Source organism: Ptiloglossa arizonensis, chromosome 6, assembly GCF_051014685.1.
Source record: "Ptiloglossa arizonensis isolate GNS036 chromosome 6, iyPtiAriz1_principal, whole genome shotgun sequence".
Classification (NCBI taxonomy): Eukaryota; Metazoa; Arthropoda; class Insecta; order Hymenoptera; family Colletidae; genus Ptiloglossa; species Ptiloglossa arizonensis.
The window spans coordinates 19,236,558-19,254,116 of record NC_135053.1 but is presented as its reverse complement, the minus strand read 5'-3'; the positions used below and the strand labels follow the sequence as shown (position 1 = coordinate 19,254,116).

At 43.8% G+C, this 17,559-nt stretch overlaps 2 protein-coding genes across 3 annotated transcripts in view; both read right to left on the bottom strand.

Annotated features, from left to right (window-relative positions):
- The window catches only part of Dmrt99b (doublesex-Mab related 99B), a 38,325-nt gene extending 31,422 nt beyond the window's left edge, over positions 1 to 6,903 (bottom strand). For both annotated transcript variants that reach the window (XM_076315352.1, XM_076315353.1), the window contains exons 1-2: positions 6,154 to 6,903; positions 2,843 to 3,194 (exon numbers count right to left, since the gene is read on the bottom strand). In XM_076315352.1, the coding sequence (XP_076171467.1) occupies positions 2,843 to 3,194; positions 6,154 to 6,423 (622 nt within the window). In that variant the 5' untranslated portion in view covers positions 6,424 to 6,903. The remainder of the gene's footprint in view (positions 1 to 2,842; positions 3,195 to 6,153) is intronic.
- An 8,168-nt stretch (positions 6,904 to 15,071) lies between these two features.
- On the bottom strand, positions 15,072 to 17,102 carry LOC143148401 (thioredoxin domain-containing protein 12). The gene is made up of 2 exons (XM_076314703.1): positions 16,822 to 17,102; positions 15,072 to 15,396 (listed from the first exon to the last, which is right to left on the bottom strand). Exons 1-2 carry the CDS (start codon positions 17,100 to 17,102, stop codon positions 15,072 to 15,074), a joined length of 606 nt encoding a protein of 201 aa, XP_076170818.1.
- Between the last annotated feature and the right edge of the window lie 457 nt (positions 17,103 to 17,559).

The following is a 17,559-nucleotide window of genomic DNA, read 5'->3' as shown; positions in this document are numbered from 1 at the left end:
CCACTTTGATTCCCTAACAACGAGAACAGAAACCCCAGGTAATCCCAGTCGCGAGTAGGGTGAAGTTAACGAAGACCTTACCTATACACGAGACCCTAACTTATCTCCCTTACAGTTCCCTCACACGTCCCAGCGATGGCTCTTCGTTGACCGTCGCTTCGAACCGACGCGACTGGACGATCTTTTCAACTCCACGAACTCCATAACGATCTACAGATCGTTCACACGTGCACAAACAATCCCTCAAACACCAACCGACACGTTACACAACGTTGGTTCACCGATTCGATCGAATTCAAGTCCATAGAATTGTTCGTTCAAAGAACGATTCTTTTGAAATAATTTCCTACCAATTCGTAGACTCGTTCGATCGATTTTCGCGATTCGAATATAAATTCGAACGTGTTCGAAGCTGCGGTTCGAATCGAAGCGCAACTTCGATTCGCGGCACTTCGTACCGTCGGTACGTCGCTTTGGAGACAGTTCTTACGGTGTCCCGTGACGTGCAATTTTCGTCGTCAATTCCCTAAAACCGCGAATCCAGAGAGTACCACGGTTACGCGACACGCGACCAAGAGAGAAATAAAAAGAGAGAGAGAGAGAGAGAGAAAGCGCATGCGTTCGGCACGCATGAGTTGCGTACGAGTGGCCATTAGGAACGTGCGTGAACATATACAGCTAAATAGGGCAAGTGGCCAGAGACCATAATGTTAAGTAAATAATGGCCGAACTCCTGGTTCCCCTTATTATACCACTCAAAGCAGAAGTCGTACTCGTTAGTGGCGGCTTTTAATTCTCTCCTCGCTGAACCCTTCGCTCCTTTCTAGACTTCTTCTCCTTGCTGCCTCATTCTCGCCCTCCGTGAAGTGCACACGCGTGCCGTTCTCGCTCCCATAAGAACCCGTGCGCGCGTGCTCTCGTTCTTCTGGCCAATGAACGGCCGCCGTGCGACGATAATCCGCCACCTGTTCGGTCAAGACGACCACAGCGGTGTACGTGTCCTCCCGTGTGATCGAACGACGAACATCTTGGTACGATCGAACAATGGGAATGTGTCGAACTTTGGTAGCGAAGAGAACCCGGGAACGAATTTCCTCGCGATTGTTACGGACATCAGGGACAGACCTCCATGGTCGAGAGAACGTTGGTTTATTTATTTACAGGCAGGAACTCTTTGGTATACGGATACAAAGCTACAATTGTAGGAGAAAGATACAAAGCTAGATGTAGACACGGGAGAGACTTGGTCGTGGAAAGTGTAGAGGAAAAATCGTAGTGTGTAGCAAAGAATATATTGGGTTGTTCGAAAAGTAATTTCATTTTCCAAAATGGAGAATATATAATTTAATGAAATGTTTATACGCTCTAAAAAAATTGTTTTATTTTCACCAAAAAAAAACGAAATTACTTTCCGAACAACCCAATGGCTATTCCTAGTTGGACATCTTGGTAGAGTTGACGCGCGATGGATAATTTTATCAGTGTGCGATGGATAAATGAAAGTCTCTAGAAAACTCGAACATTCTTCGATACTATGTTCTTCTAAAGTAGAAAGCACGGTCCCCGTAGGAGCTGCTGCACAGATCGAGAGAGAAAGGAAATGCTTAACGTGGAGAAATGTGGAGAATCATCTTTCTTTTTCTTAGTACATCGATCATCCAAGTTCAACCGTGGTAGCATATTTCTACTGATTGGTGTGTGTGTGTGTGGATCTCCGATAAAGGTAACCTGGATCCCGGTGAATGACCGAATTATTTTCTGGAAGTTTCATCACTCGTCTTGGATGCAACTTAGAGGGTGTACAAGGAACGAACATCAGATATGGAGAATCTAGGGTCTCGTAGGTGTATGCAACAAGTATAACATCTTCCAGTTCGTAACTCTAGGTTCACGTAGACATCGCAACGAACAATCCCTCGATTCTCGATTCCAGGATCTTGTAGACATATGCAACGAATAAATAAACGATTCTAGGATTTGGTAGGCGTACCCAACGAACCTATGATCTTTCAATCCTCGACTCCAGGATCTTGTAGACACGTGAAACGAACAAATAATCTCTCAATCCTCGATTCTAGGATTTGATGGGCATATATAACGAACGGAACATCTCTCGGTATCTCGTAGGCATACCCAACAAACGAATTATCTTTCAATCCTCGACTCCAGGATCTCATAGACCCTAAACATACGCAAAGAACGGAACATCTCTCAGTGCTCGACTCCAGGATCTTCTAAGCATACACAACAAACGAATGATCTTTCAATCCTCGATTTCAGGATCTTGTAGACATATGCAACGAACAAATAATCTCTCAATCCTCGATTCTAGGATTTAATAGACCTACCCAACGAACGGAACATCTCTCAGTATCTCGTGAACATACCCAGCGAACTGATCTTTCAATCCTCGACTCCAGTATCTCGTAAACCCTAGACACACGCAACGAACATTCCCTGGTCCTCGATTCCAGGACCTCCTGAGTCCACGCAAACGACAAAATATCGAATTGTTTGGTAAGTAATTTCGTTTGTTCCCAACAAAGGACCCATTTGTATTTCTTCACAGCCAACTTCGCACTTAAGCCGCGTAATCGTTACATACGATAACAGACAACCGATACAGTAAAACACCCCCCCAATTCGTAACTCCAGGACCTCGTAGACGCAACGAACAATCCCCCGATCCTTAACACCAGGACCTCGTGCACAGAACGAACGATCCCTCGATCCTTAACACCAGGACCTCGTGCACACAACGAACGATCCCTCGATCCTCAACTCCAGGACCTCGTGCACACAACGAACGATCTCTCGATCCTCGTCTCCGGGATTCACTCACCTGTGATACCACCGACGAGCGGGTCCTGTTTCTCGATCTTGGGCTGCCGGTACTCATCCTGCGGGAGCCTCTTCCGCTGCAGGAGGCCGCAGTCCGGTTGCTGGTGCTGTAGCTGCGTCTGGATGTGGGCTGCCGCCGCCGCCGCTGCGGCCGCCGCTGCCGCTGGGATCGCCAAGCCCGCGGGACTCGCTACGTGGGCCGGGTGCGGGGGCGGACTGCCAGCTGGCGTGGTCGCGGTTGCCGCACCAGGTAGAACGGGGGCGGTGGTGCAGCTGCCCGTATTGTACTGCAGTTGCAGGCCCAACTCGCGCGCCTCGCTCTCCTCCTGGGCCTGTTGCCTACGCAACGCGACCTGCGGACCCACGAGCTTCGGTTAAATTGAAATCGTCGGGGAACCGAACGAAATGTTCACGAATTGTTCACCGTGATCCACTGGTCGTTTGCCAGGCCAGGGACACAGTGTTCCGTGAACAATTTTGTAACGTTATTCCAGACGCGTGGAATAATCAATGCAATGAATCGACTTAATGATGCATCGAATGGACATTTGGAAACTCGATACATCATTTATACGGGGACTAGGACACGTGGTTGTCCGTGAGATTAACACTGCTACGAAATGGCCTACTTGCAGTAGCCTACTAGTAGTACACTATTCAGGTTTTTGGGGTATTAGTAGTACACTATTGCAGTTCTGAGGGTACTGGTAGTTCACTATTGCAGTTTTGAGGGTACTAGTAGTATATTATTGCAGTTTCGAGGGTACTAGTAGTACACTGTTGCAGTTTTAAGAGCACTAATGGTACACTATTGCAGTTTTGAGGGTACTAGTGGTACACTATGCCTTTAGGGACCATCGTAGAAGAGGGAACGCTGAACGTTGGAAATCACGAATTTCGGGGGGAAAATGATCGGCCGTTTCGTTCCGAGGTGTCACGCGTGACACGATGCAGGTGTAATCGCGAAGCCGCCGATATCAAGATGATCCAATAAGAGGGCACAAGGGCCGGTGATTTGAAAGCTCGAGTGGGTGCAGGGTTACTGACCGGGCGAGGATCAAAGAACAATGTTCGTAACTTCATCCGCAAACACGTGAGACACGCGTAAACTGCGACGTTTCGATACTCTTGTTTCGAAAATTATCACGTATATTGTATTGTTTTATATACGAGCTTTGTAGGTGATGTCTCCATCCGGTCTGATTTCTACTCCATTTTCATTTTTCTATGTTAACCACTGTTTATCGTTTAAAAAGGAAAAAAGAACAGAAAATTGTCGAGATTCAATGTTGCCACGCGACAACGACAAAATCTCGAACTCGATGGGTTTTAAACGCGTCTCATTTTTCCAACGACTTGAAAACCGTACGAAACAATGAGAAAAGAGAGTCACATGTTTCAAGAGACCCTCTCGACGATCCTAATTGAATCAGTTCACACTTCCTTGATTCATTTCACGAAGCCACGGGAAAGGAAACCGGCACCCTTGGCGCATGCTACAGAAGAATGCCTTTTATCGCGTTTTGTTACAGGTACTCGTCTACCATTCGCGAATTACAATGTTCAACTAACATTGACCAACATTACTTTATTCCTTTACATCGTATCGATTACCTTTCAATCGCATTTGACCTACATTACTCTCTTCGTTTAGATTGTATCTACCACCACCTTATATTACCTTGGACTGGTCGATTGAACGCGTACTGTACTTTATTAGGGCAGAACTATGATAACAACGTTCAATTTTAAACTTGCGGGAACTTATTTGTATCGTCGAGCATTTGAAATCAATTACAGGCAAGAAATTACGAAATACATTGCACTCTTTAGACGGCTATGCGACAAATTGTTCTTTACCATTATTATTTTAACGGTTGTATTTAATTATTCAATTATTCAACGGTTGTATTTAATTATTCAATTATTCAACGGTTGTATTTAATTATTCAATTATTCAACGGTTGTGTTTAATTATTCAATTGGACTAAAGCTGATACAGAAACTTCTGTAGTTTATTCCTTTGTTAAATGATGATAAGTTGGATCCAATGAACGGTAATACGAGGAACTCCTCGTTAAAAATCCAGACGATCGCCTCGATAAAAGTTACGAAATTGTCCACCGCCAGTGTTTGTGTTTCTTAAGCGAGATCGACCCGTTGTCTCGAGTAGCCGACGATCCTAAGCGGAAACGATTAGGTACGCGCACGGCATCGAATTTCATCCGCAAACGAGAATGAAAATTTGATATATTTGTCACCGTCTCTTCGCGAGATTATTATCGGTGGAGTGGTCTGGATTTCCTGATGAAATTAAATCCAAACGGTGAGACCTTATTCGTCCCATTTTTAATTATACGTTGTTCGGATCACTTCTGAGAAAACTTTCGAGTAGGTACGTATAATTAAAAAATAGGTACGAACGGGGTCGTATTTGGACTAATTTTCATTGGGAAAATATCGCAGGTTTCATCGATGATAGCGCAGAATATAATGGAAAATAGGCAAATTTTTATTTCCTTATTAGCGGTTGGCTCGAAGTTTCGAGTACCACGTAATTCCTAGAATAAAATAACTGTCTACCGTACTCAACTACTGTATATAGTGTAAAGGAATAAAGTAGCGTCGATTCAGTTCTATCGACGGTGTGTACACATAATTAATTTTTAACGATAAATTGCTAAAGTGACTTAAAAATTGTACCAACTGGATAGTTTTCAATCCCCTGCCAAGATAGTAATTATTTAAACAATGCAAGGTGCAGATTGTTTGCGGACAACAACAATTTGCAACGATTTCTCAATTTATATATGCTCGATTCAAATTGCATCGATAAAAAGAATTTTTCGTGTACGAGAGACCATCGAGTCAACGCTACAACGAAATACCTGGCAAACCTGGGCAGAAATTCATTCGCACAATTTTATTACGATACTTTTATCTCAAAAATCATTCCAAAAGATGTTTTACTTTACTGGAATCATTTTCTACGGATGAATTATGATTTACCTACTCCTGAGTGACGAAAGCACGATACAACTCTGTCGAATTTTATGCGAAATCGAGTATTTCATCAAACAAGTACGAAATAAGTTCTCAAAATTCAGAAACCATTCGGAAACACACCGTCTTATCGTCGGTAGATAGCAATAAGGTTAGTTCAAATAATATTACTCGTAAAGTGCCCAAGTCGCGGAAATTTGTCTAAAAAATTCTTCAAATTACTACCAACGTATCCGTTTCGTTTCAAGCAGTATTCTTCTTTTTTGAATTTCGTTTCGTTTAAGAACGGAATGTAACGTAACACTTTACCTGAGCAGCCATGACCCGCTGCCTCTCGGCGATCAGGGTACATTTCGCACACACGCAGTCCCGCCAACGACAGTACCGTTTGTGGCCCTTCAATGCGGAAACGACACCGTGGTTACGGCATCTCGCGCACTTCGGTGTCCTTTGGTATCTCTCGGCACTGGCACGTAGGAAGAACGCGGCTGGTAGCACGTGATGTTGCTGCTGTTGTTGCTGGTGTTGCATCAATTGGCCCACGTCGACACCAAGACCGACACCCCGCGGTAACGACATCGTTATCGAGCGACGGAACGTTCCGGACTTGGCCAGCCAAAGAAACGGTACGAACAAAAGAACCGCGGATCACTGAACGAGAAACGGATAATTCGAACAACGGTCACGGACGTACGGCAGGCATCGTCGTCGAACGCACATACGAGCGTAGAGTAGAAGAACGATCACCGGTAATAATAGTCGTTTTCGTCGGAGCATAAAGCCCGGTACTCACTGACACGCGGCGCTCTCATTCTAAACAACGCACGAGAGACCGATTCACTACCGCGAGAAGTCCCTCATAACCGCAACCGGTGCGTGTTTCCCGCGGATCGCGTGAGTTTCTCTTTTTCTTTCTTTTTCTCTGTTTTTTCAGTTCGTCGCCGTGTTCCAAGGGGCACACGCTGCGGTATCGAGGCGCACCAACCGCGCCAGTCCTTCGCACTCGATCGTTACACGCGAGAAAAAAATTGGGGCCCCGCGAATCAAACGGCAGACAGACCGCCAGTCACAACGGGCTCTTCTTACTTCAACCGAAGAAATCACATTTAACTCTGTTCGGTGGAAACTCTCGAACCGGTACGTAGAGCGAGAGAGAAGGAGCGAGAGGTCGGGTGGTGGTGGCGACGACGCGCGGTAAAGAGAGAAAGCTCCGACTACCAGACACGCGCACGCGCCCACACTTCCGAAAGTTCGCCGGCAGAGAACAGCGGCGTCACCACCGCTCGTACGGGTGTCGGAGTACGAAATGCGGAATCGCCCCGACTCCTCTCGCAGCACTCTCTCTCGCTCTCCGGCATTGTCAACAATTGCAGCATCCCGGGAGAGTCGATTCAGGTAGCGTGGAGAGACAGAGAAGCGGTGGCGGTAGTGGTGTCGGCAGCAAAGAGGGAGCCGAAGGCGGACGAGCAGAAGAGGTGGGGGGGACCGCCGGCGCGGAGGAGGGGACGACAGAAATCGTGAAGCGGGGAGGGGGAATTCGGAATGTCGCAACGGGTCCAGGAAGCGAGGGCAGAGAAAGAGGGACAGAGAGAAACGGAAAGTACGGTGGAAAAACGTGAAAGAACGTGGAAAAGTGAACCGGGAAGGACTGCGAGTGGGAAAAAGAATACGAAAAGAAACGAACGCCCGGCGAAAGGGACGGACAGCGGCGGAAAGTGTGGCGCACGAGAGGGACGACGCGACAAACGGAGAAAGAAGGAGGGAGAGCGCACCGCGCGGGGAGAGGGGGAGATGGAATTCAGCGGGGAGAGGGATAGGGCAGAAACTAACGACCCCTCCACAGTTGCGCGAAATAAAACACTGTGCCACAGTGTTCCACCCCGGGGCTTCGGCCAAACGCAGAGCCGCGCTTTGGCGCGGCCACGCCCGCGCACCCACCCGATTGGCCGAGCACGCTGTTCCACCAAGATGTTAAGAGTTTATATCTGACTGGGGTGAAAGGGGGACATACCTAACCGCGTACCCACCTACCTACTCACCCTCGATAAACTATGCGTACAGATGCGCGTATCAGTACGTGTGTATTTTCTATCGCGCTGGTGGAGGCAAAACGGACAAACACATTACTCTTTTATTTAAAACCCGTTCCAACGTAAAACACAATGCGAGCGATGCTCAGACGTTTCTCTCTATGCTCCGCCTTTTGTTTCGTCGGGACTGTTTTTAACCATGCACGCCTTCTTCGTCCCCTTCGGAGAAGAACATGTCCCTTCTTTCTTTCGTTCGTTCGTTCGTTCGTTCGTTTTGCTTTATTTTTCTTTTTAGCCGGCTCGCTCGCTCGCTCGGTCACGGTTGCTTGCGGTCGGTCCGTCTCACTTCTGTTTTTCTTTTACAGATCCATCGGGCTCGCTCACTGTAAACCACACGGGCACACCGTCATAGCGACGAGCCTTTCTTGAATCATATTCTACAATGAGGTTTCAATGGGGGGAAGCCCTATTGTCGTTCACCAATGGCGACCGATTTTATAGTGATCTAATGTACAGATGTTATTTACCCGGCAATAAGAATGGAATAAAAGCATTCTATGTATTAAGCATTCTGTGATTTGGATCCTGTATATCTCTGCTTGCCTACCTACTCCTGCCTGTCGTCGCGTTACGCACAATACCGGGGCCGTGTAGGTACTGTGCCACGCGTACAATGGTACTATTACTTTTGACTTAACCATGCGGACGAAAGTAACTATATCGGAGCTATTCGAAGAAACCGGTATTTGCATTTAAATATGATTATTCGTACTTATTGTCGGCTGCATCGCGTTACAAGAAATCTGATATCAGGAAAGCTAATATATACATATTGTTTGTACCTCATAAATAACCTCAATTTCATGGGCCGTTTTTTTCTTCCTTTTTTTTTGTAATTTTCTTTAATCCATTGTTCGCAAACGTTGTACTGCATTGACCCAATTCCACGGTGAAACAAATTAAATACGATCAGTCGAAACAAAAAAAAAAGAACTGGCATGAAACGGTGTCAGTAATCCAAACTAAAAAAAAATACAGTTATGCGTATATTGTTACGCATACGTGGTACTACGTGATCTGTTGCTGTCAAATGGTTGGTTGTGAGTATCTAATATTCCGCAGTTCATCTTTTACGACTAATCAGTGGACAGAGATTACCCTGTAATTCCATTATACGCAGGACATATACAAGTAGGAACTACGTAACGTAGTAATAGGTACGTGATTTTGTCGATAACTCGAAAAACTTGAAATATATTGCTCTTGGTAATTATTCGTGAAAAACGTAGTACCACGTCCACCGTCGTCTTAAATAATCGGTTAATACGCGACAGTGTGAAAATCGAATTCGTTATTTCTCATCATCGCGAAAAATCACGCGTCAATCATCCCGTAGTACTACGTACTGTAGTTAATAGTTAAAAAGGCAGTGTATATTCAGTTTCGATTTTTCTCTAATTCAAAGTCATTCACTCGTCGCAGCGTAGAAGCATTCAACTACGCTTTTCACTGAATTGCATGTTTCGAAGCGTTTATCGATCATTTGTAGAACGCAATGACGATTCGAGCAACATTAAAGGTATGCGTGAAAACGGGGCATTTGCCGATATCAGTGTACACCGACACGGACCATTTTTTACTCTGGCATATCAGCCACTCAAAGCGAACGTACGCGCCGATGGATAAATCAATAAACCGATAGGTATGGCAATATACACCTGCTTTTAAAGTATCGGGCAACCCCTCCGCAGTCTCGTTTACGCGATTCGGGAGATTATAATCTAAGCAAAATGTTCAATTCGTTCGATATTATTAGAAAAAGCTGATTTTCCCCGCTGCGTGTCTAATCGTTTCTACGACAAAGATAAATATTAAACTGGAATCTTCGTAGATATTAAGAATTCGGATATAAATTGTACCAACTATATCGAGTTCGTTGAACTCGTTAATCATTTATAACACTTCCCCAATCATTGTATATTTTTAACGCAACACCTCGAAACTTTGACGAAATTTTTCCTTATTCTACACGTTTAATCGCCATATAATGGATCACCACAAATCACCAAATGACATTCGAATTCCACACATATTTTACATAACCCCTTGTACCGAGAAATATGCATCCGTACAAAATAAAATTCAAACAACGAGACGCACTTCTAAAAGATGCGAACGTACAACGATACCTGGGAAGTAGCGAGAGACATAATATAAACTTTCTCGAGGGGTTCTCAAAAATCAAAAGAAACAGTTCCTTCGTGGACTCTCTCCCACGATTCTTACCTCCTGACCTTCGAACGTTTCCAGAAGTATCCGATTTATCGGCCGGTGGCAGGTAGCTCATGTAACAACGTGTACACGGGATCTCCCCTTCGGGTATTTACACAGGGGAGTGGAGATCGAGATCAAGATCGCGTCTGTATCGGGTTACAATGTTTACAAACATTGCGCCGATCGGTAACACCACGGAAACAGCTGATCAAATCGGTGCTGATCGGATAAGGGAGATTAGACCGCAGGTCGCTACGTTCGAGAACGACGAGAGAGCAGGTACGAAGCGGGTGCACGATGATCCGCGGTATCCGCGTGGATGAACACTGTGTGACCCGTTTGTCGGTCAACTGGCAAACACAGGGACAAGAGAAGCTGACACGGAAATCGTGTTGCTCGAATTGTACCGTGGCCTTTGGGTTACGTCGCTGTTTCAACATGTACCAAACTATACAGTTTGACGTTCCGTCGCCCACAAACCGATTACCACTCATAGTCACTGATAGTTTATGCTCGAGCTGCACGTGATCCATCGGTTACATCGCTGTTTCAATATTTACCAGACTATAAGACCCAATATTTTATCATTCATCGATTGCGATTTTTAATCGTCTATTCGATAGTTTATTCTCAATTCCCGTGATCTTCCGATTGCATTGACGTTTCATGGTTTTCCAGACTATACGAATCGATGTTTCGTAATTCGCTAAGCGATTACCCATCGATATCGCTTTTCAGTAGTTTATGTTCTTTCCACGTGATCTTCCGATAGCGCTGTTTCTGTTTGCCGGACTGTATATTTCGACGCTTCGTTGATCGCTATGGAATTCGTTACTATTGTCACTAAATAGTAGTTTACTCGAAACCAAGTACTTTAAGATTAATGAAACGTATCTAACAACATGGATCTTTGTAGAATCAAGTTGAGTGGAAAAAGCTTAAACGAATTAATTTCGAACGTGCGTGAGTTTTTCAATAAACGAACATAACCAAGTCTGAAACGGATGCACGACGAATCGCGACATTCGCACGAGTGAACGCCGTGTGATCTTTTTATCGGTCAAATAACAAACACGAGAATACGAGGAACAAGTGTATCGCATTGCTCGCGTCGAACGTGTTCTTTCAATTAGGATTACAGTGAATACATCGATAAACATTTCGCCGATACTGACTTCGTCCTACGTTATCTTTATCGATATACAAGGTCATCGACTCGTCTGCATCCGTCGATAATGTATCGATACATGAATTAAACGTTTACAGATATGATACCAAAAAACCTTAAATAGTCGTGTATTCTAACTCTCAATTATCGAGTTGTTTTCTGTTTCATCTTTTGAAACGGTAATCTGAACCTCGACGAAACTTGGCATGTACTAACATTAATATCTTTGTTACTTTAAATAATAAGAAGTATTGCGTACAAAAGTTACACGGCTTTGTAAAAACATACATAATACGACGGCAATAGTTCTTCGTAGGTGGTGACGCGAAGATTTGTAGGTTAACTTCGTTTTTTAGAGCAAAATATACTAACGGGATACGTTTCACGTTCCCATTTTCTTAATTTCACGATTTTCTGTGCCCGAGATTCAACGTTGAGTAAATTTCGAGCTTCCGTCGGCCTCGAACCGATCGAAACTCGAAATTTAGCGAGAGACCGAAATTCTACGAAGACCGTTCGTTCGTTCGCGACAGGGACCGAGCCCCGTGCAGGGGCATATATTTCGACGGATCCATACCTACGTGCCATTCACCGCGGTACCGTCATCCTACGAAGCCTGCAGCCTCGTCGCGATCTACCGCGCCGGTGAAATACCGTATGACTTTTTGACGTGCTTTTAACAGATTGAATTGAAAATGGCTTCCCGGCTCCGATATATCCACGGGGCCACATCCATACCCTGGAAACGACTGTATGAACGGACAGACGTGGGAGACGAGATATATAATCTTTCTCCTCTATCTCCCTTCCTCGTTCGCTCCCCTCCCCTCCCTCTCTAACCACCCTTTCTCCAACATTCACACCTCGCCGCAACTTTTTTCTCTCCGTCCCTTTCATTCCACCGACCGGATCCTCTTTCCTCTCCCGAACGAAGCTTTGCTCCCCACCCCCTTCTTCCAGCGAAACGGTCGCCGATTTTTCCTCTTTTCCCCGCTTCTACCGCGCTGTCGCTCCCTCCGCTCCTCATCCCTCAATTTTTGCACATTCGCTGATACGGCACATTGCAAGCTGCGCCGGCGGAAACGACGACGAGAGCTGAACTGGACCGGTCATTCGAATCACGGGTCGCCGGAAGGGCGGGACGGAAGGAGGACGGGGAGGAGCGGAGGGGAGGGAGATGTAGGAGAGTGGGTGGTGGAGGAGAGCATCGAAGAGGGTGGAGGGCCGCGTAAAAATAATGTCCCGGCTCATTTTTTAAAGCCCAGCGGAGAGCCAGGGCCTGGGCTGCGAGCGAGCCGAGGTGGATGGGACAAAAAAAAAACGTGACGGACGCGGAGATATAGGTACGTCGATATTACGGGCCGCGCAATAGCGCAGGCCGACCGACCGACCGACCGACCGACGCCGGATGAAACGGTCAAAGCTAAAAAGCTCTCTCCGCCGAAACGGGCTATATATTATCTGCAACCCTTCAAACACAGAACACGCCGAGATCCATACATAACCCATGTGCGTGCGCTCCTCTGTGTGCCGTTTCTCTGCCCAGGAATTCGATGCGTGCTCGCTTCCGTCTATTTTCGCCTACGCAAACGTCGTACGTCGATCGGTAACGACGTCCAATCCCTTCCTCCAAACGGTGCGTGTATTCGACGACACGTGTCGCTGACACGCAACGATCTCTCGTTCCCGCGATCGCACGCGGTTTCGGACTCGGATGGTAAACAGAGGGCAGAAGGAGAGGTTGGACTTAGACGATAATTGATCACTTCACAGTTACTATTGCGCCCGTTTACTGAAAGTCGCTGCGATCAATCAGCAATCGCGCACCGTATTTACGATCCGCGATCGTTAATCGGTAAATTGTACTTGCTCGATGAAACGTTACCTTAGTCTTTAGCGTGAACACTTACGAAATTGTATCGTTTCTATTTACAGGTTATCATCTTCCTATTCTTCTTTCATTTAGTCCCATGCGAAAGACTGCGAAAAATCTGTGCTTGTCCAATACTGAACATATTTCAAGTGTTTAGAAACGGTCGAGTACTTGCTCCTTAACCTCCTCAGTTCGGAATCTGTCAGAATTTCTTCATAGAGTCGTTTACAAACAATTGTTTATAAAATGGATTCGAATACTTCGCGTGTGTAATGAAAGATTCGGAATATACTCAAAGTACGTATTACTGTAAGGCGAAATCGAATCAGACACATTTACGTAAACTTTTATCCTTTTTCTAACGCATGTTTCAACGAATTCCAATAATGGAATACCTTGTAGGTTAAGACACTCGTATCCTGGCCGAAACGCTTGTACAAATTGTAGATACACTTGTAAGTCCTATTTTAAGTGAATATCGCTACAATTGGAATCGTTGTTATAAAATACCTACTGGAAATTTACCTAAAAGACGATTCACGAGCTCAAACGAGCTTACCATTTTTTCTCTCCGATTAATCTCGTCGTAACATTCGTATTCGGATTCCAACGTACCTCGATCGGTCCAAACCTCGAGTGAAGGGAAATGGAGGCTCCTCGGTGGAGCGACGTGTATCAACAGTACACTTGGAGAGAGTGAAAGGGGCGTGGCTACGAGCCCTAGGTGAGACAGTGTCGACCAATGGCGTTACCATTACCCAATGTGGCAACAGTTGCAAACGCAAGCGCCGTCAGGGTTACTCCTGGGATAGGTTGATGTGCACGGGTGTTTAATACACGGGCGCAGACTCGGGACATCGAAAAGTGTGTTCAAATGGCTACGCCTGCTACGAGCTCGCGTTCAGATTGGTTACCAAGTTGATCCATTCGCTGCCAGGTTTCGCAGCATCCGATCGAGGCGTTCTCTCATCGTCCTTTTGATAACTGTTTCATCGTGAAAAGCGTTGCTCCTGTCTCCTTTAACCGGAATCCGGTGCAACAGACAGTGTACCGGTTCAGAAACGGATACATAGGACGTGAAATAAATACGTAGAGCGAGACAGAGTACCGACAGGTTTTTCTCTCTACCCATCTGAATGCAAAAAATATATATATATATATATATATATATATATTGGACCGCAAGAAATCTTCCAAGTTACACACATTTTTCTACAGGTTGATTCTTTCGACGGCAGACCCGAAGCACCATCTTTGAATCCATTGGCGAGAGAAAATCACCCTGTATCGCGTAACGTTCGAGGCTTCCCGATGTGCGACACGTCTCTTCGATAACCATAAGACGCTATCAGCGTGTGGTCGGACCCCTGACGAAGCTACACCGAGCGCCAAATATTTAGACCCTTCAAGGCCATTCAGGGGGTAAATCCTACAATACTGTCTACTTACATCTGTCGTCTGTACGGTTCGCGTTCGCTTTCCACCCCGTCGTTCGATTTAATGCCAATAAGAAAGAAACAACGACATCAGGCTAACGAAACGAACATCTGTCGGGGTAAGAGCGAGAAGGTAAATAACGCGCGAGTGAAAGAGAACGGCGAACAGATTCGATTTGGAACGAGGAACGTAAACGAAGATCGCGACCATAGCGATCCCCGTTTTGAGTCTAAGATAAGATAGTGGTGCGAATAATTTGTCGCGTCGCGCGCGAGCGAGCGAGCGACCTTGAAACGACAAAATACCCAACGCCGCCTATAGCAACGTGAAAATTCGACACTTTTTTTTCTTTCCTCGTGCATTTCGTTTGTATTTGGAAAGATCCTATTAAAAATCGTAAAAATCGTCGCGTTGTATTACTTTAGCGATGATTACGAGATATTGTTCAAGGGAACGAGACCGGGTTAAAAATTTCTTCGTCCTCCGTGTCCAAATTCCTCGACTTGAACGATTCGTGCTGGAAAGTTACCATCACCGGGTCCTTGGAATATTCTTTCAAGACGTACAACATGGTTTCCACAATTTGCGAGGGATTATCGTAAAAGTACTTCTGCTCTTTGTCGGCGGTCGCATGTTTATTGTAAGCGTCCTCGATGAAATCTTCATTGGAAGTGAAGAACAAAATTCTCGGCACATAATTTCCATCGGGCTGAAATTTACGGTCGTTCAAGTTTTTGCAGCTGTCTTGGTCCACTTGTATCATCACGAATCTGTAACGTGGATCGATTGTGACGATTAGCCCCTTCCTTATGATTTATTTTATTTCGGGGCAGACGCGGTCCGTTTGTAAGATTTGATTTTACCACGCAGCGCTGGCAAGAAGATCTAAAGTTTTTCGGTTTTTTATTTTTTGTAGCGTGGATTTACAAGGTAATGATACAACGGAAAAATGAAGAATGAAAAGTATACTTTTGAAACGACAATTAAATCGAAAGTAAAAACATCGTTTGCGACGTGAAAGGATCATTTTGATGTGATTAAAAAATTATCTATTGAGGGATTTTCTTTCAACTAAGGAACATCGCAGTTTTAGACTTGCAAAATAAATGAGCAATCGTGTGCATTACGTAGAATCGAGTAATGGTCGATACAGAACTGAAAAATAATAATTATATATCCAACAAATACAATTTATTTAGTATAAATTTGTTTAATATGAAAATTTATAAAAAATGCACTCCAATTTGTTTTTTCTTTTTTCCATAAAAATTATTCTTTTCCGGAATATCGTGTATGAAAATAATGCAGTTTATTAGTTTTTTGTATAATGAACTTTAGTGATCACATTGCGTGATCGTATTATACATTTTGAAGCACAAAACTTATAATTTAAATCGCATTTTATCGAGTTACTGTTTAATTTGTACTACTTGATATTGTTAGAAGAAATTATGGTGGAGGAAAGGAATATGTAGTTAATGTTTTACATTCAGAGATCCAACACTGCCATTTTTAGCGCAAATGAAACCAATGGTTTCCGACTGAGAATGGTTCTATTAAAAAACGTTGGCGCCACTGTGCAGTTGGTCTTAGACATATGGCGCCCTCTTTAATACATACATCAATATTTGCATACTTAATTAATTCCTAGACTTAATTTATTAAACGGTTTATTTTTACTATTCTTCGTACTATACAAAACGGATTTATGGTTAATAAGTGTTTTGATAATAAACAATCGATTTGCGCTCTGGACTGTAAGCGCCCCCGTGCAACGCTACAAGAAATCAATTCCTTAAGCTAACCCTACTCGCAGTAGGTAACTACAACAGTTCTTGAAATACAAACTGGTTGATAATTATAAATAGTCATAAATGGTCGAAAGAACTCGATAATATTCACAAATAATTTTAAATAGTAACAAATAAATATTAGTAGTCGTAAAAAGTCGTAACTTATTGGAATTGGTCATATGTAGGAATAATTATAAATAATCGTGAGCAATTATAATTAAATGTAAATAATGATGTATTCAGTAACAATAGAAAATTTTGTTACCTATTCATAGATACTCGTAAGTAATCATAAATGATTTTTAATGATATGAAACTTCCAATAATTATATAGCAAACGTAATAAGCCACTACAATACACGTTAGCAATGATAAACCTAAATCCACAGTTTCCATATTTACCGATCGCTAAGATCCATCAATCTCACAGACTTTGAAAATCTCTGTTTCAACTTCTGGCAAGCGGAACACAATGGTCTGTGAATAAATAGAAATATTGGTTTCGTGACTGTCTTAGCCTTTGCAAAATCTTTCTCAAAACGCCTCCATTTAAACAATTTATCGAAGTTACAATCGGTTGTTGAGTCTCTGGTATTAATGAAATTGTTTCCTATTACTTGATCTGCCAAATTAATGAGACTAAAGGAACTTGGATACTTGAAGAATTTAAACAAATTGTGCATGATTCTAATGATCGGAATATAGCCAAGTGGTACGAACAAAAGAATCGCTTGAAATCGTTCTCGATTATAAGCACAGACGAGATATAAAATAAACCAAACATCCAATAGAATAATATGACACAAGACTTAGGGGGAAGGAGTTGTAGTGCAAACAAGATCTTGGGATACAATCTCACGTGGTATATGCTGAAGTTATATGGATTCAAAGTCCAAATACTAGTAGGTAATAAAGTTTTTAGAATTCTAACACGTGCTTCGAGTCGGTAATTATGGTATACGTTGAATGTTCGTTTTAACTAAATTCTAACAAAATCCAAGAGATGGCTTTAAAACTTGTAAATAATTAAAATAAATAAAAAACAAGATATTGCAAAGCCTATAAAGGCCGACGATTTTAATTAACTTTAATTTCGGAGCATGATTGTCACTGATTATTACACATGTTTCAAATGTTAAT

Excerpts from the sequence above, each read along its gene's own strand:
- LOC143148401 (XM_076314703.1), bottom strand. The coding sequence starts at position 17,102 with ATGCACAATTTGTTTAAATTCTTCAAGTATCCAAGTTCCTTTAGTCTC. Across the intron at positions 15,397-16,821 it reads TTGATGGATCTTAGCGATCG|ATTCGTGATGATACAAGTGG; the intron begins GTAAATATGGAA and ends TCCACGTTACAG.